Consider the following 23,776-nt stretch of genomic DNA (forward strand, 5'->3'; position numbering starts at 1 on the left):
GCCCTCTCGAAGTGCTGGTAGGTCAGGGGCATTCGTCAGGGTCGAGGATCCCGGAGCACTAATACTAGGTGAAGTGCTCAGAAGTGAATTATAAAAAGCCTACCTGAACAGGTGGTTCATGGTATGGTAGGTCCCGGAATTAGGGGCGAATGGCCTCTGGTCTGGGTAAAGCCGGGGGTGGGGTTTTCCCTTGTAGTCACACTCACTCCAAAGGGAATACCGGGGAGAGTACCTACATGCCGGTGCCAGACCCTTTGGAGTGAGTGTGACTACAAGGGAAACCCCCCCCCCCTGGCTTTACCCAGACCAGAGGCCATTCGCCCCTAATTCCGGGACCTACCATACCATGAACCACCTGTTCAGGTAGGCTTTTTATAATTCACTTCTGAGCACTTCACCTAGTGTTAGTGCTCCGGGATCCTCGACCCTGACGAATGGCCCTGACCTACCAGCACTTCGAGAGGGCAGAAACATGTTGGTCATACATATTCCTTTTTAAGACTCTAAGAGACATTATCCTCTAGTGAGCCTCCTTCCCCGTTCTTAACCTTAACAACATGATCCCCCATTAAAGCTTAACTAATAGAGATTGGTGACATGTATGGTAATTTTATTTCCACCTTATCTGGATCCCTGTAATTTATCCAGCCAGTTTAATTTCAGCACTCCCTCTTGTTCCTTTAACTAAGAGGTTGAGTCCGCCCAAGTAGTACCATCTTACCTGGGTGGGGCTAGGTGGTCAAATGATGAAGCAAGACACTATTATGTGTGTGAGACCACCTAGTCCGTAAGGGGACTCCCCCCTTATTCAACACAGCCTTCCGCTCCAGAGACACTCTCCACATATGCTCTTCCTCTCTTCTTACAAAACGCGACCTAATCGGTACTGATAATTGAGGGAACACTGGTCCAACTCCACCCTCAACCCTAACTATCCCACACCCTTAGTGGTTATATAGATTTCTCTTGGGAGGTGGTGTGGGATAGTAACACTCCCAGTACTCTTCTTTTGTGTTTTATATTTTCTTCCATTCATATGTGTGGAAATCTGGCACGCCGATGGGATGGTCTGACAATTTGCTGGAACCCCATTCTGAAGACTAAAGCGAGCCTGTGCGCGAATCAGAATCCGGGTTGTGATCAGGGTCAAGGTGTACATAAAATCACAAAGGCCTTATACAGGTAACATAGGAGCATTGGCACTAAGAAAGCAGCGGAGCAGAAAAAGGTGAGCTTTGTTAGGAGTGGGCAGAACTGATGCAGTGGGTGGTATGTATGAACCCTAAAACTGTGTTTTTATCTGGGAAGAATTACTGCTTCCTCACATGGCCATTATTTTTTGGCGCAGTGGGTTTCATCCTTCCACTTCCATCTTATAAAAATAGTCCTCTTCAAGAAATACTACGCTGCTCTGTGCAGCTGTACCTGTAGTCCATCTGGTAAAATCATTGGGCTTTCATTGATTGTACAGGGGCCTTTGAAACATGCTATCTCCACAGATATGTGGTTCCAGATGGAACACTCAGTTCCTTATAGGAAACTATGGTAAATGTAAGACACAATTTTCTTTAACGTCTCAAAAATGAACCTGCTTTTATTTTTCTGCCTTTTGCCATCCCCTCCCCACCTTTGCTCTTTGAGTGAACAAGTATGAGGACACATAGCCACAGCTCTTAGAATTAGGTGCTCCATCATACTGTTTTTCCCACTACATTTTTCACTTCTTGTGAGGGTGTTTGGGCCTGTACTTAAAGGGATGCCTGGGATGGGGAGGTGGTTCTAAGCTGGTAACAGCATCTACTGGAGATGCCCAGGGGCTCAGTCTTTAAAATACACCCTATGGAGTGCATAGACTGCATCTAGAGGAGATGCCCAGGGGCTCAGTCTTTAAAATACACCCTATGGAGTGCAGAGACTGCATCTAGAAGAGATGCTCAGGGGTTCAGTCTTCAAAATACACCCTATGGAGTGCAGAGACTGCATCTAGAAGAGATGCTCAGGGGCTCAGTCTTTAAAATACACCCTATGGAGTGCAGAGACTGCATCTAGAGGAGATGCCCAGGGGCTCAGTCTTTAAAATACACCCTATGGAGTGCATAGACTGCATCTAGAAGAGATGCCCAGGGTCTCAGTCTTTAAAATACATTGTATGGAGTGCAGAGACTTCATCTAGAGGAAATTCTCAGGGGCTCAGTCTTTAAAATACATCCTGCTCAGTCTGCAAAATACATCCTATGGAATGCATAGAGACTGCATCTAGAAGAGATGCCCAGGGGCTCAGTCTTTAAAATACATCGTATGGAGTGCATAGACTGCATCTAGAGGAGATGCCCAGGGGCTCAGTCTTTAAAATACATCGTATGGAGTGCAGAGACTGCATCTAGAGAAGATGCCCAGGGGCTCAGTCTTTAAAATACATCCTATGGAGTGCAGAGACTGCATTTAGAGGCGATACCCAATGGCTTAACATTTACAATAAGTAATTTGGAAACAATTCAGTTTTGTTGTTTTGCTTTCTAAAGGATTATGTGTCTGATCATTAGTTTGATTTTGATGTAGATCTTAAGGATCAGGATGAGTGCGGACAGACGACAGTGATCACTCCAGGCACCTCTTTTGCTGACGTTACCCAGAGAGGCCTGTGAAGATCTTATTTTGTGTATAAAATGTTGTATGGATGCTTCTGACAGAAAACAACAAGGTCAGTTCCACCACCCATTTAATCTACACAAAGGGCCATGTGAGTGGGGTGCAGAAGAAATCCCTCCAGACCTGTCCTCATGCAGTTATCCTTTGTGTGGTGCCACATGGTCGCCGGTGCTTTTGACCCACGCAGGAGCAGGACAAGCCTGCTTTCGTAGTCCAACAGATGCACCTTTCTACATGTGGGAAATCACGCCCATACCCCACAGGTACAATGAAGTCATAGTGGGTGAAAAAGAATGGACTGCAGCAACTGCCAGTGGCTGAGATCAATTCAAACATTTCACCTTGCTCTAGGTGCATCCTGTATGCCCAGATGTGAGTCCCATGCTCGCTCTGCCACAGGACTCAAGCTATATCTCACTGAAGAGACCTAAGTAGCTCAAAACTACTGTAGAGTTTCTTGCGTTGCCGTCTGGAGCAAAGCTGGCGTGCCAGTTCAAGCTGGACTTTTTCGATTGGACTAGGACCAGGATGGGTTTGTGTATGACCGCTCTCTGCCTAGAGGGGAGTAGTGGGTGAAAAATGATGGACTTGGACGTGGCCCGAGTGATTGCCAGAAGCTGAAATTAATTCAAGCATTCCTTCCATCACCTTGAGCTCGTAGCAATACCTGAAAGATTGGTATTACTTAGGCTGGACATACAAGCAGGAGCCCCTCTCCCGGTTTTTGAGGAGGTACATCCTGAGGTGCTTTGTGACGGGGAGGCAGAGGGCTGCGTGTTTCTCACCTTTGAATCACCACTAAGAACGCTGTGAAGTTCTGTCATCTCTGCTTGAGGCCCGAGGTACCAAGAGTCCAAAGAAACCTGATAGCAGTTTCCACGTGTCCTCTGTATAACTCATCAGACATTGGAGGGGAACTGCCTAATATAAGTTACTTAAAGAGCAGGTGAACTTCTTGGAGGTGTGAGGTTGCCTGGTCGCCCCATCACGCACCCTTCATGAAATGCTGTGAGGCTCTTTCGCTTTGCTAAGATGTGTTCGACTGAGGGATGGTAAACGTTCTGGTGGTGATAATTTGATACATAATTCAGATGTTCTGTCCAGGGCCACAATCACAAGATTCGATGCTAAAATGTCAAACTGTGGCAAGGACACACTAGCCTTCTTTCCACATCTTGTGCAGAATCTGGGGACAGCTCCAGCACGAGTGCACAGTGGGAGACTGCACCAGACCCCTGGCCCTGTGTAGTTGTTCACTCCACCGAGGTACCTTCTATTCAAGTTCAATACAGACTTGCTCGTAAATGTTGTTCTGTGCTGACCACTTTGGTGCATATTCAAAATCTGCTCAGGAACATATTTATATGAAATACAGACCTTTTTTTATTCCCTCTTGATTCAGCAAAAATAACACATTGGTATTGCTTTAAATCAGAATAACTCGATTTCTTTCAGGTTTTGGTGTCTGGCTATTTGTCACTTTAGTGCTCATTCCTAAGCAATACGAATGAATAGAGCAATCCATTACTATGTTTTAAAAGCAGCTGGCAGGCTTTCTAGACCCAAACGAAAACAAGATTATCCTCTTGCAATGTGGTTTTACCCACTCAGGAATTGACATTTTTACTAGAGGATCCTGGGCTAATATTGATTGAGGCACAAGATTTATACGTCTTGCAGCGGTACACAATTAAAAAACCGGAGCTTACTTTTGAACAATGAAAAGCCATCTTTCCCCAACCCTTTGCAAAAATTCAAAATAATGATCAGGCATTTTACCAATGATCTATTAAAAAATATTTGGTTTAAGATCATAAAAAAGACTCGGAGAAGCCTTCTGGCGCAGGACCTTTGTAGTGTGGTGCTAGGTGCGTAATGTATCAGGATTCAATTGGCCTAGTTTTTTTTTTGTTCCAAAGGTGGCCCTGTGCACCTTAATAAACCAGAGGTGTCCAACTTGGGTGGAGGAGGGCAGGATCCATTCAAGATGTTCATGTTAGCCACAAAAGATACATGGAGTTAATATAAATGAAACACATGTACATTGACAGTGGTTATCCTGAAAACCTGGTAAGAATAGGGGCACACGTTGGAACTCTATCTATCTATCTATCTATCTATCTATCTATCTATCTATCTATCTATCTATTTATATCAGCATTATCAGCCATTGCTGCTCTTGGGGCCACATGGTGTTCCTGAGACTCGTAGTTTCATGGGGCACAGATTGAGGCAGAACTCCCTACTCTCCTTACTAAATAGTGCAGTACATAGGGTTTGTAAACAAAGGGCTATGACAGAACATAATACAACTAAGGTTCCTACAAAACTTGTCAAATACTCTAATGTGAATACCTTCTCCAGTGCGCACCACTGCAGCTGGCCAGGCAGGAAGTGTTCAGTGGAGCGCGGAAATAGAAGTGAATACTTTCTCCAATGTACAACACTGGAGCTAGCGGGGCAGCAAGAAGCACATGCCCTCTTCAATGCACATCATTGCAGATAGAGTGACAGGAAGGAGCACATGGCCACACCAAAGCCCATCTCTGGAGATAGCGGGGCAGGAATCGCTCACTGCACCTAGAAGGCCAGGAAGCGCCAAGGGCAGTATAAAGCAGGAGAGCATGTCCTCTCCACTGCACATCACCGCAGCTAGCGGGACAGGAAGTGCTTCGGGTAGTATAAAGCAGGAGAGCATGTCCTCTCCAATGCACATCACCGCAGCTAGCGGGACAGGAAGCGCTCACTGCACCTAGAAGGCCAGGAAGCGCTACGGGCAGTATAAAGCAGGAGAGCATGTCCTCTCCAATGCACATCACCGCAGCTAGCGGGACAGGAAGCGCTCACTGTACCTAGAAGGCCAGGAAGCGCTAAGGGCAGTATAAAGAAGGAGAGCATGTCCTCTCCAATGCACATCACCGCAGCTAGCGGGACAGGAAGTGCTTCGGGCAGTATAAAGCAGGAGAGCATGTCCTCTCCAATGCACATCACCGCAGCTAGCGGGACAGGAAGCGCTCACTGCACCTAGAAGGCCAGGAAGCGCTACGGGCAGTATAAAGCGGGAGAGCATGTCATCTCCAATGCACATCACCTCAGCTAGCGGGACAGGAAGCGCTCACTGCACCTAGAAGGCCAGGAAGCGCTACGGGCAGTATAAAGCGGGAGAGCATGTCCTCTCCAATGCACATCACCGCAGCTAGCGGGACAGGAAGCGCTCACTGCACCTAGAAGGCCAGGAAGCGCTACGGGCAGTATAAAGCGGGAGAGCATGTCCTCTCCAATGCACATCACCGCAGCTAGCGGGACAGGAATCGCTCAATGCACCTAGAAGGCCAGGAAGCGCTACGGGCAGTATAAAGCGGGAGAGCATGTCCTCTCCAATGCACATCACCGCAGCTAGCGGGACAGGAATCGCTCAATGCACCTAGAAGGCCAGGAAGCGCTACGGGCAGTATAAAGCGGGAGAGCATGTCCTCTCCAATGCACATCACCGCAGCTAGCGGGACAGGAATCGCTCACTGCACCTAGAAGGCAAGGAAGCGCTACGGGCAGTATAAAGCGGGAGAGCATGTCCTCTCCAATGCACATCACCGCAGCTAGCGGGACAGGAATCGCTCACTGCACCTAGAAGGCCAGGAAGCGCTACGGGCAGTATAAAGCGGGAGAGCATGTCCTCTCCAATGCACATCACCGCAGCTAGCGGGACAAGAATCGCTCACTGCACCTAGAAGGCCAGGAAGCGCTACGGGCAGTATAAAGCGGGAGAGCATGTCCTCTCCAATGCACATCACCGCAGCTAGCGGGACAGGAATCGCTCACTGCACCTAGAAGGCAAGGAAGCGCTAAGGGCAGTATAAAGCGGGAGAGCATGTCCTCTCCAATGCACATCACCGCAGCTAGCGGGACAGGAATCGCTCACTGCACCTAGAAGGCCAGGAAGCGCCAAGGGCAGTATAAAGCAGGAGAGCATGTCCTCTCCACTACACATCACCGCAGCTAGCGGGACAGGAAGTGCTTCGGGCAGTATAAAGCAGGAGAGCATGTCCTCTCCAATGCACATCACCGCAGCTAGCGGGACAGGAAGCGCTCACTGCACCTAGAAGGCCAGGAAGCGCTACGGGCAGTATAAAGCAGGAGAGCATGTCCTCTCCAATGCACATCACCGCAGCTAGCGGGACAGGAAGCGCTCACTGTACCTAGAAGGCCAGGAAGCGCTAAGGGCAGTATAAAGAAGGAGAGCATGTCCTCTCCAATGCACATCACCGCAGCTAGCGGGACAGGAAGTGCTTCAGGCAGTAAAAAGCAGGAGAGCATGTCCTCTCCAATGCACATCACCGCAGCTAGCGGGACAGGAAGCGCTCACTGCACCTAGAAGGCCAGGAAGCGCTACGGGCAGTATAAAGCGGGAGAGCATGTCATCTCCAATGCACATCACCGCAGCTAGCGGGACAGGAAGCGCTCACTGCACCTAGAAGGCCAGGAAGCGCTAAGGGCAGTATAAAGCGGGAGAGCATGTCCTCTCCAATGCACATCACCGCAGCTAGCGGGACAGGAAGCGCTCACTGCACCTAGAAGGCCAGGAAGCGCTACGGGCAGTATAAAGCGGGAGAGCATGTCCTCTCCAATGCACATCACCGCAGCTAGCGGGACAGGAATCGCTCACTGCACCTAGAAGGCCAGGAAGCGCTACGGGCAGTATAAAGCGGGAGAGCATGTCCTCTCCAATGCACATCACCGCAGCTAGCGGGACAGGAATCGCTCACTGCACCTAGAAGGCCAGGAAGCGCTACGGGCAGTATAAAGCGGGAGAGCATGTCCTCTCCAATGCACATTACCGCAGCTAGCGGGACAGGAATCGCTCAATGCACCTAGAAGGCCAGGAAGCGCTACGGGCAGTATAAAGCGGGAGAGCATGTCCTCTCCAATGCACATCACCGCAGCTAGCGGGACAGGAATCGCTCACTGCACCTAGAAGGCAAGGAAGCGCTAAGGGCAGTATAAAGCGGGAGAGCATGTCCTCTCCAATGCACATCACCGCAGCTAGCGGGACAGGAAGCGCTCACTGCACCTAGAAGGCCAGGAAGCGCTACGGGCAGTATAAAGCAGGAGAGCATGTCCTCTCCAATGCACATCACCGCAGCTAGCGGGACAGGAAGCGCTCACTGTACCTAGAAGGCCAGGAAGCGCTAAGGGCAGTATAAAGAAGGAGAGCATGTCCTCTCCAATGCACATCACCGCAGCTAGCGGGACAGGAAGTGCTTCGGGCAGTATAAAGCAGGAGAGCATGTCCTCTCCAATGCACATCACCGCAGCTAGCGGGACAGGAAGCGCTCACTGCACCTAGAAGGCCAGGAAGCGCTACGGGCAGTATAAAGCGGGAGAGCATGTCATCTCCAATGCACATCACCTCAGCTAGCGGGACAGGAAGCGCTCACTGCACCTAGAAGGCCAGGAAGCGCTACGGGCAGTATAAAGCGGGAGAGCATGTCCTCTCCAATGCACATCACCGCAGCTAGCGGGACAGGAAGCGCTCACTGCACCTAGAAGGCCAGGAAGCGCTACGGGCAGTATAAAGCGGGAGAGCATGTCCTCTCCAATGCACATCACCGCAGCTAGCGGGACAGGAATCGCTCAATGCACCTAGAAGGCCAGGAAGCGCTACGGGCAGTATAAAGCGGGAGAGCATGTCCTCTCCAATGCACATCACCGCAGCTAGCGGGACAGGAATCGCTCAATGCACCTAGAAGGCCAGGAAGCGCTACGGGCAGTATAAAGCGGGAGAGCATGTCCTCTCCAATGCACATCACCGCAGCTAGCGGGACAGGAATCGCTCACTGCACCTAGAAGGCAAGGAAGCGCTAAGGGCAGTATAAAGCGGGAGAGCATGTCCTCTCCAATGCACATCACCGCAGCTAGCGGGACAGGAATCGCTCACTGCACCTAGAAGGCCAGGAAGCGCTACGGGCAGTATAAAGCGGGAGAGCATGTCCTCTCCAATGCACATCACCGCAGCTAGCGGGACAAGAATCGCTCACTGCACCTAGAAGGCCAGGAAGCGCTACGGGCAGTATAAAGCGGGAGAGCATGTCCTCTCCAATGCACATCACCGCAGCTAGCGGGACAGGAATCGCTCACTGCACCTAGAAGGCAAGGAAGCGCTAAGGGCAGTATAAAGCGGGAGAGCATGTCCTCTCCAATGCACATCACCGCAGCTAGCGGGACAGGAATCGCTCACTGCACCTAGAAGGCCAGGAAGCGCCAAGGGCAGTATAAAGCAGGAGAGCATGTCCTCTCCACTACACATCACCGCAGCTAGCGGGACAGGAAGTGCTTCGGGCAGTATAAAGCAGGAGAGCATGTCCTCTCCAATGCACATCACCGCAGCTAGCGGGACAGGAAGCGCTCACTGCACCTAGAAGGCCAGGAAGCGCTACGGGCAGTATAAAGCAGGAGAGCATGTCCTCTCCAATGCACATCACCGCAGCTAGCGGGACAGGAAGCGCTCACTGTACCTAGAAGGCCAGGAAGCGCTAAGGGCAGTATAAAGAAGGAGAGCATGTCCTCTCCAATGCACATCACCGCAGCTAGCGGGACAGGAAGTGCTTCAGGCAGTAAAAAGCAGGAGAGCATGTCCTCTCCAATGCACATCACCGCAGCTAGCGGGACAGGAAGCGCTCACTGCACCTAGAAGGCCAGGAAGCGCTACGGGCAGTATAAAGCGGGAGAGCATGTCATCTCCAATGCACATCACCGCAGCTAGCGGGACAGGAAGCGCTCACTGCACCTAGAAGGCCAGGAAGCGCTAAGGGCAGTATAAAGCGGGAGAGCATGTCCTCTCCAATGCACATCACCGCAGCTAGCGGGACAGGAAGCGCTCACTGCACCTAGAAGGCCAGGAAGCGCTACGGGCAGTATAAAGCGGGAGAGCATGTCCTCTCCAATGCACATCACCGCAGCTAGCGGGACAGGAATCGCTCACTGCACCTAGAAGGCCAGGAAGCGCTACGGGCAGTATAAAGCGGGAGAGCATGTCCTCTCCAATGCACATCACCGCAGCTAGCGGGACAGGAATCGCTCACTGCACCTAGAAGGCCAGGAAGCGCTACGGGCAGTATAAAGCGGGAGAGCATGTCCTCTCCAATGCACATTACCGCAGCTAGCGGGGCAGGAAGCGCACAGCGCAGTGCCAAACTCAAGTAAAAGCCATCTCCAATACATAGAAGCATGTGAGGTGCCCACCTAGCACTATAAAGAGTGTGTTACATGATGCGATCCAGTTCAGTGTCCAAGTGAATATGCTACCCGCAGGCCTGGTGGGAAATCCAAAAACTCAAGCATTGCAGAGTGCATGAACCGTCACACAAGAGCCTCCGATCAACCCATTTCATCATTTCTTCCCAAGCAGCGGTAAAGTCGAGAGGAATACCGTAAAGTTTCTCAGAAATATTTGTACAACTCTAAACCGTTTTCACCACTGTCTGTACTGAATGTTCCTGCTGTTCCCATTATGGTTAATAACTGTTCGCTTGAAAGGGGGGGGGTGCCACCCGACTCTCTGCCAAACATCCCTCCTCCATTTAAACATGAGATTTAGTGCCAGGAGCCATGCCTGCCTGAGTGTCCATCCTGCGAATTCTTATTTTAATTCTGTGACTGCACAGAAATGAAGAGCATCTGGGATTGCCCTGAGTCGGGCACCACAGCAGGCAAGGGAGGGGCAGATTGGCAGTCCTCAGGAACCGAGTGCGACTGGGGCTCGGCCCTCTGCCCAAAGCGCTGACATGCCCTACGCTTCTGTGCATGAAGTCATGGTGCGAGAATCAGAAGCACATTTTGCACACCCTGCCTTAGAATGTTTGGTATTCCCCTATTTTTGTCTGTCACACCAAGCAATACTTTTACAGTCATCCTTGGGACGCCTGACCTTTACTTTCTTCAAAAGTAGTTACTTGCATGGCACCATCACTCTTTATTTCTATACATAAGGTGCAGCACTACATAAGGGAAAGTTTGGACACCTGAGACTATATTACATAGAGTGCCCGGGGAGGTGCAGCATGCCTGTGCACTTTCTGCGCTTCAGGGCACTTTGGTATTACAGAAGGGGCCGCACACACTTGCCTGGCTCCATCTGTGATATAGATAGGGCCGGTGCTATCCTAACGGGGCGCGCCCTCATTTGCATGGGGGCATGGTCCTATGGAAATGAGGGAAACACTGTCTCAGCATCCAAGCCGCATTACGGATGCGAGCACAGAGGTAAAGAGGTTGTAAGAAGGTGCACTGATGGTGAAGAGTGGCACTTAGCCAGTGAGCCCCCTGAGGGTGCCCTTATGGAGATGACAAATGGTGTTCCATGAACCCCCTCCCAGAAATCCCCTTGCAGGCGGGTGCAGTCATGCACTGCACCCGCCTGCAGGTGGGAACCTGTAAAAGGCAGACCAGCCCCTCCAATCAGTTGTCCATCATTCACCAATGCGCAACCCCCCAAGGCAGTGCAAGTTCACAGCTGCGCTCAGGACAGCGCCTTATCAGTACTAGGGTGCACTGTCACTGTTTGCGCCCGGCGCATCTACATAAAGGTGTGCCGCAGCACGAGAAAGGACAACGTGTGCTTATGTAATACAGCCAAAGACTGGTGCAGGAGTGTGTAATTAAGTTAAAAGACAATTAAAAACAGGTGCCAGCCCGATGGAGCCAGTGTGAAAAGCCCCTTACTCAAGGATCTTACAGAGGCCTCCATACACGGGAAGATCTACAGGAGTGGGCTAAGAAACCTCAAGCCGCCCACGCTGGATGACCCTCGAGCAGTGTTACACACTCATGAGTGGTGCAGAGAGCCTGCGAGGAGCCATCATTCTTTACACTGTAAATGGGGAGGGGGGCTGAAACGTAGAAAGTGACCTGCAAACAGCAGCTTTAGAAAATACAAAGGCCCGGAGCAGGCAGAAGGCACAAAGGAGACCAGGGAAGGGCCCGGTCAGCTGGTAGCAAGGTACGGGCACTAGGATGCCACACACAATGGCCCTCCAGTCCCCTCTGACAAGGAGACCACCATGATGGCAGCAAGGGATGGGCGGAAGCAAGAGCAGGAGCCTAGAAGCCTTCCTCTACGGGGCTCTGGCGTATTGTGGCATTGCGCAAATGCCAGAAGCCCTCGATTGGCCGGTGGGGTTCGAACGCGCCAAGAAGGGGCCGGTGGCCCAATAATAAAAGGATCCCGACAGGAACAAACACCAGTTTAGGGGACATAGAACCGATGTAAATGACTTGGCGCAGTTCAAAGACCTACCTCTTCATGAAAACTCTTCAAGTAATGAATTAAGGCACAGAAAGTGCCCTCCAGTTTGGTGATTAGTGCTCAAGAATCAAGCACTGGAAGCTAAAGTAAACACGAGGATACACCAGCCCTAAAATGGACCCCCTTACACATATAACTGTCCAGGCTTTATATCAAAGGCATTAGGTTCTTAAGAATCCAGCACAACACAATCAAATGACATAAGCTTCCGTAACCCTCGGCTCAGACTCCTAATCTCGGTAAGAAAGCAGCAGCAGATGGCCCAGGACAGCTAAGAACCACATCTGAGCAGAGGGGCTGGTACCTGCCTTTCCTTAGGGGGAGGGCCGCGCAGCTTCTGTTTATAACCACTTCTGTCCGCACAGACGTGAGCAGTGTGTTACATTTGCATGCAGGGGCATATGCTGCCCGTGAAGACCACTTGAGTGCGCCCCCGGTACGGGGAAGGAGCTATCTATAGACCTGTCAAGGTGAAAGCAGTCGGTAGTGCCAGGCATATGGCAGGCTGCTTGTGGAAACAATAAGGCACCTGCTTTCAGGGCCGCCTGAGGGCTCGGAAGCGAGGCGCTGCAGCTCGGGGGCAACGCAAGCTGAACCTGCCTTGCTGCCTGTCACAATAAGAGAAGACGCTTGTCAGCCCTTGCTTCCCGCTCAGTGTCTGACACATGACATGACTTCAGCTTAATTGTACCAGGAACAAGCCTCCCACCGGAGGGGCCTGGAGTGGAGATCTCTGGCGGCCCTCGACCGCTTTTTTTAGGACTTTGGACGGAGTGCTGTCGGGATCATGGGTCTAGCCCAGTGCTTAACTTGTAAAAGATTAAGTGCCGGGGCCCAGAGTTTTGCTCAGAAGCCCTCGGTCAACTGACTGTGAAGTGCGCCCTATGCCAGGGCCGAGTGTCCTTGGTGCTAGTTTAAGCCTCTCTAATCCACCACAGACACGCGCTGCCTCTTAACCCACTCTTGCAGGCTCTTTTCACCCCTCATTCCTCCCTTTGTGGCTGTTTTGTTCTCTTTCTCTCGTCCTCCTTCCCTTCGTTGTGGTTTTTTTTTGGTTGCTCTGAGTCGAAGTTCTTTGAAGTAAAATACGTGCAGGTGGGCCCATCTGCACCCACCGCCCATTGGTGTAACCTCATTCCTCGAGATGATGCACAGTGCACAGCACAAAGTGAATATTTCGCCTGGCGCTGTAAATATTAGGAGTTATGTACATAACTATAGTTAGCGCGGCCTGTTGGTTACATGGTTATTTCTCCAAGGGGTGGCCAAGACATCTACTTTTCGATCCAACTACCGTTCGATGCTCTCTGCCAGCGACGCTCCAGCACAGCTCTGAGCACTGATGCACTCACTGCAGTGGTCTGTACTTCAACCTGTGATCACGGGGTCCAAGCCACGGGTTCTACATCCTCCGGATTTCAATAAAATGAGGACCCTGGTGCTGAGTGGAATCAGCCCCGGTTCGACATTAAATTAACTAACTACCCCCAGCCCTCTCTGAGCCAAATTAAAGACCCACCTACATGCAATTACTTAGGATGTCAAGTGCAACACGTTCATACATGCGGGGTCGCCGCAGTACATAAGTGATCTGAGTCAGGTAACCACAAGCATCTATCATCCAGCGCCAATAATGACCTGAGTGAGTGGGCGCTGTGCAAGTACACATTATGGTAAATGACACTTAATATTACCGTGGCAGGTGCTTTCCAATGATGTTAGTGCAATGCCTGAAGTCAATTTACTTTTGAGGAATCCTGTCACGTGGCCTGAAGCTTCTCCCATGTCATGCTGGGCCCACAATAATCTCCACATCACTCACATATGGACATTTTTCCCACTACACATCGGTATTCGTTGAACTCGAAGGATAAGTATAGAACAGCACACACAACCAACAAAAGAGATCGTACACGCACTGGGCTATTTCCTGGGAATGCGTCCGCCTGGCTGGGTTTCCCGGGCGTGCTTCACTGAGAGTAGAGGCTGCAAGAGTGCGAGCTGTTGGCCACACTACCCTGAAACATGCGCAACATTATAAATAACTGAAGAGCAAGTCTTGTGCCCAAGTCCAGGCAGAGATGTGCTCAGAGCCAAAACCGTTCTTGCAGACGCGCTTACGAAAATAACGCAGTGGTTGTGACAAGGGACCAGAGGCAATTACTATGCAGCAGTCCAACCAAAACTAAGCAGCTTCTAATTAAAGTTCCCCGGAGGCCTGCAAGCCTACCAAACCACACAAACGGGGGCAAATAAAAGAAAAGGCAAGCTGCAAACGTCTTCATTATTTGGCCAACAAGGTGATTGGGCAATTTGCCTCGATCGTGTAATTCAATTCAGTTGGGCATTGGAAATGGGCCTGGTTTACGCGGGACTCAGTCGCTGCCAAGTCTCCAAAACTACGCGCACCCCCCCAATGTACCCGCAGTAATCATCTTCTCATCAATCTCCGTGAACGCTAATCCCAAGCAGGCCCACAGCAGCAGGATCCCCGCCTGCATCTGCCAGCAGCAGGAATGCTTCTCTCCGCTACCGCGTGGGAGCCCGCTGTTGCGGGGCTGCCCCGTGCACCACCACTGTGGGGTTCCCTGCGTTTGCTTATCCAGCTACTTCAACATGTTGTAGAGACGCAGGCCCGGCACCACGACAAAGCCAACAAGCTGCACCGATGACCCAAGGAAGAACTAGCCACCGTCCCAATACTCCATTTTGGGCATCGGACCCTGAGCAGATGTTCAAACTCAAAATCAAATACATTTTCAAGTGTTCAACTAATATCTAGGCTTCTGAATGCATGACGAAGAAAGACTACATGGACTGGACTGTTTTGGCACACTTTAAAAATGGCATTTCAAGGTCCGCGGGAAGGTCGTTGGGAGACCAAGCCTGCCTGCTGCATTCCTCATCAATAAAAAACACGAAGCACAAAGCCCACGTTCTGGAGGGCACCTGAAAAGATCAGCGCGCAAGACTACATCAGAGTTAACTGCACCAGAACTGGCACACCGGTCCACGGCTGCGCATTCTAGGGCGGTTCATCGAGCAGTGACGGCAAAGGCACATCCTGGATACAATGTTCAATAAGATCCCCAGTCATTTTTGCTGTCCTGTGAAATTCCCCACCCCCTCGATACAGGCACTCAAAGCCCACTGTGTGCACTGAGCCAGCCCACCGCATGCGGCGCGCGCGTGGCCCTGCACGGGGGCCGGAGCACAACTTACCGAGCGGCTGGCGGCAGTGGGACATTTTACAGCAGACACGTCCGCACAGTACCCACCGAGCCTCTGCAACTTTGAATCAGGTCACATTTACATACTGTCTGTTCACCATGTGCATTCTGCGCCGCCGTGACCCCCTTTGGCTGAGCGGAGGGATGGAGACGCTGCGAGTTTGGGGTATAATGGCTTCAGGGGTGGAAGGATGAGCACATTGCACAATGCGGGGGCTGTCCAAAGCTGTCACAGGAGGCTTCATTCAAAAGAGGCATGTGTGTGGAATGGGGGCAGCGGATGGGAGGAGGGGGGCTCTGCCAAAGCATGTCATTCGCGGGGGCGTCTGCGGGGCATACATTATTCTCACGTCATGTACAAAATAAGCAAGGGTGGCACACCATTAACTTTTACAATGACCGTTTCACGTGCAAGCACAGAAATGCAATCACAGCTGCCCCATGCATGAAATGCCCCCCCCCCCCCCCCAAGCCTGGGTCGTCATCACATGTGGTCCAAGAAGCGATGAAATCATGAGCACCGAACTGAACAAAAAAAGGTGAAGCATTGGAAAAAATAAGGAACTTGGTACTCACCCAGAATATTAAATTAAAGAGAAACATCATGTATTTCAAACAACACAGGCATCCTCTTGCCATGTTGCACTTCTTAAACTCTAAAAGGAAAACAAAGGATAGATCCAGGTAAAAGACCACATATTTGCCTCCTTTCGGTGCACTGTACTTGTCACTTTTAACACCGGCCCCTGCGTGGCTGTGCGTGCGTGATCCGGCGGTCCCATAAAACGCGCCCGCGGTAAAGCCGCGACCAAAATCCTTGCCTGAGGTAGACGCCTTGGCAAAGTCCGAGTCCCGGCTGTCCACGGACGGGCTCTGGTGGATGGACGAGTCCTCGCTACTTGACTTTTCCATGGCCTCTCTGCGGGCAGGAGTTTAGGGAGCGCGCCTTTCGCATGTCTCGGCTGCAATGAATGACCGCAGCGCGCACGCACCGGCGGCAGAGCCCTCCGGGGGCTTCAGGGGCGGCCGGCACGCGTCGCCCCGGCTCCGGGGTACCTTCTCATGCCGCTGCCGGGGCGCCTAGCATCCCTCCTTCCGCAGAGCGCAGCGCCCTCGGGCCCCAGGCAGCCGAGCAGCCTGACTTTCGCAGCCCCTCTCCCTCCACTCCGCCTGCACCGCTGCTGAAGGGATACCGCCGCAGCTGCTCCCAGGCTTTCCCTTATAACCCTCTCACCCATCCATGTCTGAGCGGCCAGAGCCCCGCCCACCGCCCCCCCAGCGGCCCAAGCCCGAGGAGTGCTCATGCTGGAGCGGCCCACCTCTGACTGGATCGCCTCGAGGCGCTACCTGGCTCAACAGGGGGACCATGCAAGTTTTATTTTAGCGCAGGTGTATTAATGGTGGCCCTTGTTTTTAAGTGCCAGAGTTTTTCCAGATAAGGAAATTCAAGGAAAGGGAGAGAAAATGAAGAGCCTGAGAGCACATACATTTGTTAGTCGGGGAAAGCGTGGGATCGGCACACTGGTGATAAACCCAACCAATTTCTGTCGAAAATGCTAATTTAAATGTGGATGTAGTTAGCTTATCATAACCATATGTATTTCATCGTCTTCATATTAGCATTTAAAATTAGACTCCACCCAAACCCGAAGCATGATATTAACGGCGACGTCATAATAAAGATTCAGTGACGTCAGAATGGGACCTATCTTTATTACGCCATCAGCACTGAGTAGGACATTCTCTCTATTGAGCTAGGGGCAGAACATTGTTATTATTCTAAGAATTCTAAACTATGATGTATATATTATGCTAATCTACGATGTATTTATTAACGTGAGAGAACTATTCTTTCCATCTTTTACTCCGGAGGAAAGGTCTGCAGATTACCGTGTTTTGCACGCTGTAGAAAGAGAACATTTAAAAAAACAGCTTTCCTGATTCCACACTGGATGACTAAAGTGCCCTCCCGTTAACTGAGATTACGCAGGGGGTGCGCTGCATGCACAATGCATTGTTTGCATGGACTACGTGGTGCGCTACGCCACTAAACTCTTTGCATTTTACAATATCAAGATTTTAACAGTAACGCCCCCACCCCACAAACACACTAAAATGTCCAACAGGTTACAACAACATTAAGCATTCGATGGCAACAGTTGTGGTCCCGGCGCCAGTTCACAGCACCACATTCCGCAGGGCCACACAATGAGACGGGTCTGTGTTTGTTCAGTGCGTTTGAGACATACCCTGGGCAAGCCGACTGCAATGCCTTGTATCTAGACCTTGCCAACAGATGGGCACAGTGACACGTGTGGGCGCAGCGTGCACAGAGCCAGGACTAATAATAGGCCCTGCACCAACAAACGGGCCAAACGCACTTACTGTTCCTAGTTTCACCTGGCGCTGGTGCGCAGGGCTGCGAAGTAAGAAAGGGGGTTAGGTTACATCAGTTCTCATTAAAGGCACGTTTACAAGGCCCCCCAAAAATGAGTTAGTCCTGCTGCCCAAGGCCATTGCAAGAGCGCCCCCTGAAAGTGGTGCAGTACCTACCTGAAGCCGCCACCGAGGTCCTCGTGGCAAAATCTGTTTTTCTCTAGACAATATAATAAGCAAACACTTACTTGGTGATGGGTAATGCCAACTGATGTTTGTAGGAAAAAAGTCAACTCTAAGATAGTCTCATGAACAGAAAGCAAAGACCCTCTTCTTATTCTGGGAGTTTCAGGACTTCCACAGCAGTGACAGATACCACACCTTGGAAATTCAGATACCGCTGGTAAGCAGTGCTTCCTCATTCTGTGGGTGGTTAGTGATTTCCGGATAGATGTCCAAGGAAGTATTGTGTCACCTGACACCTGATTGAATCGGTCTTTGTAAAACCCAGAGATTGCAGTACTTCACATGCAGAATTACCGCACATCTTGGAATACTGGTTCGGTTGATATATTCCATTAATAGCTGAATTGGGAATTCAGAGATTCTAAGGACATTTTAAGAAGGGACCATTTGCTGGCATTGAAGATCATTGGCTTGGGTATTGTTTTTTATGTGTTTTGAGCGTGCATTGCAAACCCGCAACTGGGAATACCGGACGTGGCACTCTTTCCAACTGCCTTGGGTTACCTGCCACCATCGCCTCCCCCTCATGTACCATGATTTGCTGTTATTATACCACCTGCTCTTACCTATGGCCTCCACGATACACCTCTATACTGCATACACTGCAATGCCCCCACACTTAGGGCGGTTGTCTGTTTTGGTCACGCTATGACAAAATAATAAAGTTAAACAAGCATTTACAATGCATCGGGTCTCTCGTTTGCTCATGTTAGAGCTGATCGCGTTGTAAACTCCTAACCCGACTTTTCACCTATCGGGAAAAAGTGCATTTATGTACATAACCCGAAAAAGTGAAATGAAGTATGTAAAGCGCTCGACTTCTGCCAAGCGAGATCAGGCTCGTAAATTAGAGAAAAAAAAGTCCACGAGCCCGATGGTAAACAGCGAGCCTCGCATGTTTTCTGTACTTGGTCGCTGCGCTGGAGGAAGGCTAGTCACCGGAAAAGGCATGACATATGCGTGCCTTCGGCTAATAAAAGCAAACAGATTTTATTAGGGAAGCCCACCAACCAATAAAAAACACTGACGTGAAGTTGACAGGGCTCCGAGCCCTTTTCTAAATACAAAAGAGTCTCCCTGCGAAACGCATGCGCATGCAACGCAGGCTCGACCCTAAAAACAGAAGGGACTATTTGCACAATGTTACATTTTAAGAAACCATTTGATTCACTATTTTTCATTAGGGGCCCCTTAATGCCTCTATGTTGTATCTAATGAAGAGGCGCGCTTTGTAAAGCACCTATTAAGGATGGACACATCCTTGTCATTGGGAAGGGTGCCGAGATCACAGTTTTAATGTCATGCTGAAGAATTTACTAATTTTCTCTCTCCATGCATCTCCAATTAAAAGCCCTGAACAAGAAAAAGTACGTTTCATGAGCCCCAGAGTGGAACCGCAATGTTTTGAAAGTTGGGTGGTAGACTGCTTAACTCCTCGATAATATCCACAACATTGTGAAAGAAGCTGTATAACTTGCATCGGTGCTACAAACCATATACATGGGCCTCCCCCTTTGCATGCCTCTCCAAGTAGTCGAAACACAGGTGTGTTCGGTGAAATTACACCGCTTTCAAGTAGCAACATTGGTTTTTTCCAGTGAGGAGCTCACTCTATTGAAACCAGCTATCAGAATGACGCTTAACCTCCTCCGGATCTTCTACAAAAACCCACAGGAAGTTAAGATCTTTTTTGCACGTGCTGCCCAGCCCCACTTCCTTTTCAAGAATGTTCATCGTACAGTAAAGTAACAATGTATTCTTAATAGATCTGCCGTCCATCAGGTTGCAGCATTTAAGCCTATAGTCCTAGTAGTCAGTAGCAGGAGGGTGAATGTACAGAACAGCAGCGACACAGTAGACTTCTTTCTTCAGCGCCCAACAGTCAGACAAGAATAACCCGCAAAGACAGAGCCTCCCTGTCTAATACCTAGGGAGACAGGCCTCCCTGCCAAGCCATATGATATGAGGTTATATCTAACTATAGATCCACAGAGCCACTCGGTGACTTCACAGAGGGTGAATCCTGTGGGACGCCGCGCACACCCAAGGTCATCTATACAGCCTTCTATGGTACGGCTATAGGTGGATCATCTGCATGGAAACATGCACACAGGCGCTCTCATTTCTATCATGGTAGCGCCTGCTAGCATGAACAATAACACGTGTTTTACGCACATCACTGCCCTAAATGCCAAGTTTACCGATGGCTCGTGAGCGGCCTTAGGTTAGACAAGCGGAAGGCACAATGTGAGTCAGCTGCTGCCTTTTTTAGGCAGCCCACCAGTGCCTGTCAGGAGCAGGCATGCAGGGTTATGTAAATAAAAGACGTGCGACGCCTGACCTGTACCTATAGCTGTTTCTATCAGCTGTAAAGATTCCACACATACCAGCCACTCTGCTCTCGCTCGCGAATACCCGGCTCTCTATGGCGGTGATACAGGCTTTAGAGACCGGCCTTTGGCTAGCACAGGTAGCAAAGAGCGTTCAGGTCGAGCCAAAAGCCTGATGCATTCATTAGCGTCCCCAAGTAATGCCTACTTAAGCGCAATATCCCAATATCTGCACTCTGACCTGTGCAGCTTCAGTGGGGGCAACACTACGAAGGAAAAACTACACCCCCCCTCCCCCACCGATATGAACACTAAAGGATACCGGACCGCTCATAGCGATCAATACAATTTCACAACTTTTTCCAATAATGATGTGCATGAAACCTGACTTCTAGCAAATATAGGTCCTAGGAAAATTAAAGTGAAACATTAATTGTTATTTTAATCGAAGACATCCGATAATAAGAGAAGATAGCTCACACAAAGGAGTTCTGTGATCAGTGGTAAACATCAGAGACATAAGTAGAGAGATGGTGTGGCACTGCGTAAAGTGCCAGGCAAGGGAACAAAAAGTGCCTTGCTGAAGGCAGGAGAGCCTTGCATTATACGTGCAATAATGAGTCTTTGAATGATGGACTGCAGACTATTCAGGTTTCCAGCAGAGCTCTTTGATGTCCTCTCGTTTTATGGGCGTGCTATCATTACACGCACCGTGTAATAAACACCTGATGCTGCCAGACCGCTCTCTGTATAATAGAATGTCCACAGCTCTAGCAGGTACTCATTTATTACAGGTAACGCTCCTATGGGACAAAGGGCAGCACCCAGGGCCAGTGCACACCTTCCAACCCCACTGAAGGAGGGGGCAGCCGGCAAGCTCCAGAACGCGCACTCACCGAGGGGCCCCATTCTACCTCTTTGGTCCTATTTATTTCCAGAGGGGGGAGGTGGGCACCTGCTGTAAAGCTTTGCTGTGGCAAGTGGATGAACTTCTACCTAAAAACGCGTAGTTTGCATGAGAGTGAGTGGGAGGGAGATTACACAGAGGACAGAGAGAAAGCAAGAAACCTGGGCCTCAGAGTGGAGTGCTCCTTGAAAATGTACCCCTCCTCCCCCCGCAGCAAGAGTGCAAACCCACAGTCCTCTGTGTTTAAAGACTTGAAGATGTTAAAAAATGAACTTGTACGTAAAGTGCAGCTAATATACAATTTCGAACTGATGCACACATCAGAGACGACTAGTTGTACAGAAGGGACATAGAACTGTACACCCATGGAAAGGACAACCTATGGGAGAGCAGAGTGGAGAGTGCAGAATATCTGCTGACAGATCCGTCCACCGAGGTGAGGCCAGCCACTTGACTCCTCAGTGTGTGGGAGCACAGGGGTGCCGAAGGCTGTGAATATAAAGAGTTTGTGCACTTGACTCAGGCATATATCTTTTATATTCAATTTCTGGACATGTGAAACCACTCCAAGCATGCACAACTGCTTGCATGACCAGCTAGCTTTCTCCCCACCCAAGGAGGCCCTTTTAGTGTTGTGGGTAGAGCCTTGCATGTGCTCCTCCTGGGGTAACATTCTTAGATCCATCCATCCTCAAGTGTGCTTACTACTCAAGAGGCGCACACACAGGTCACCAGACAAACAGCTCTCGGAACTTGGGACAGTAGGAGTAGTTTCACTTCTATGCTTGACAATTAGATGCTAGGCAGATACTTGCAACCCCCTTTAGCTTATTTTTGATGCCAACACAGTATTAATAAACAGCTCACTAGCAAATAGTCAGCTTCTGTTTTCTGTTAATAAATGCAAACAGGTTTAAACCTAGAAAAAACCTTGGTGTTGATGGCATCTATATCTGCACAGAGTCGACCAGTATTCCAGTAGAAGACTACATCCAAAACATCATACGACAAAAATATCACACTAAAGTAAACACAAAAATGATGGATGAAATGCTTGAATAAATCTCAGTCACTGGTCATCACTCCAGCCGGCCACATCATAATTTTGCACACCATGCCACATCAGTTTGGACCCAGCCATATGCCTATCAGTCTAAACTCTGCTCCAATGGGACAGTCCAGCCCGAACTGCCAGGCCAGGTCCTCCCTAAACTAGAACACAAGCAACCCAGGACTGGTTTCGCACTACTTAAGGCTCATCAACCAGATATAGCTTGGTTCTAGTGACAGTGTGCACAGGCCCCACACCTGACCATACCTTACCCACTTAGGGCGACAAACTAAAGTATGCAAAAAAGTGATGGATGAAAGATTCAATTCATCTCAGTCACTGATAATCAGTCCAGGCCGCATCCCATCCCACTGTTATTTTGCACACCATGCCACCTCAGTTTGGTCTCAGCCACATGCAAGTAAGCCTTGACCCTCCTGAAATGTGAACAGTCCCATCCGTACTGCCAGGCGATCCCTAAACCGGACAACAAGCAACCCGAGACCAGTTTCACCATAGTTAGGACACAGGTACAGCTTAGTTCCAGTGGCAGTCGCTTATCTTCACAATACTAAGGTTGCTGGTATTTGCTTATGATACTTTTGCTCTATATTTTGTCATGCAACCATACTAGGGCTGCGAGTGTGGAACCGGACCATAGGGCACTCAGTGCAGGGTGGGCCCTGGGTGTGTGCACCTGTCAAATTCCTATATTTGTAATATACGGGTACAGGCACCGTCTGTGCAGGGCTGCACTTTGTTATGGAAGAGGGAATGTTCACCTTCTATCTCCTTTGTTTGATGCTAATAATCACCTATTTTGGAGACACTTTTATTTTAAAATTGGTATCAAGGCTGCATGTTAAAGTCTGTTTTTCATTTGTGAGCAATCCTCTGTAGACAATACTATCCACTTCCCTTCATGGCATACTGTGTACTACAAGTAATAACAGTAATAGGCTGAGTAACTGTGAGAGTTAACTACCTGTAGCAGAAACTGTTTTAGGAGAGAGCAAGTGAAGAAAAGTAAAACAGGATGTGGCGACCTTTTCAACAAATAACATTAAATTGACAGCGATTCTTTCCTTGCACTTACATCTAATATTCATGGATTCTGCACATCATAATTAGCCAGAGGCACGCTAAAAACTCCAGGCTGATGAGGTGCCCCAGAAGAACAATGACGCATCACCTGATGCTTTAAACAGGGTGCGTATTGCATTACCCCCCGCTCAACGCCTGCTCCAAAGCGACACACCTAGACACTCAAGCGCTCTTTGTGCACCACAACACCTGGTCCTGCATCAAATTTCACTGACACTGCTGTTTCTATGTCACACAAGGATAAAACTGTGCTTTGATCCATGCCGAGGCGGCCTTCTTGTGATTCTGAGCTACCCGTGCTGCTGCATCCCTGGCTGAAATTAATCTCATCTTGCATACAGCTCCTATGAGATCCCCCTGGTCCAAGCTACTAACTACAAGTTACACACCGCCGGTTTTGGGTTACTGCCTTCTGTTCTTGGTTATGTACACACCGCACTGTTTGTGACGTATGTGATGCGCATAACACTGCACTGCCACCTTTACTTCATGGTATGTAATTAGCACCCTACAATGGTTTGACTGGTACTACTATATATACGACAATATGTAGATGATTGTTCCTCCATAACTATTACTAAC

General features: G+C 49.8%; 1 protein-coding gene across 6 annotated transcripts in view; it reads right to left on the minus strand.

Annotated features, from left to right (window-relative positions):
* Positions 1–23,776, minus strand: part of TSPAN9 (tetraspanin 9) — a 796,698-nt gene that overhangs the window by 257,116 nt on the left and 515,806 nt on the right. For 4 of the 6 annotated variants that reach the window (XM_069228388.1, XM_069228389.1, XM_069228390.1 and 1 more), the window contains one exon: positions 15,757–15,836. In XM_069228388.1, the coding sequence (XP_069084489.1) occupies positions 15,757–15,819 (63 nt within the window). In that variant the 5' untranslated portion in view covers positions 15,820–15,836. Of the gene's footprint in view, positions 1–15,756; positions 16,389–23,776 lie in introns of those variants that run through there. The other 2 variants (XM_069228387.1, XM_069228386.1) reach the window with 2 other exon arrangements.

This window comes from Pleurodeles waltl, chromosome 4_1, assembly GCF_031143425.1.
Source record: "Pleurodeles waltl isolate 20211129_DDA chromosome 4_1, aPleWal1.hap1.20221129, whole genome shotgun sequence".
Lineage (NCBI taxonomy): Eukaryota > Metazoa > Chordata > Amphibia > Caudata > Salamandridae > Pleurodeles > Pleurodeles waltl.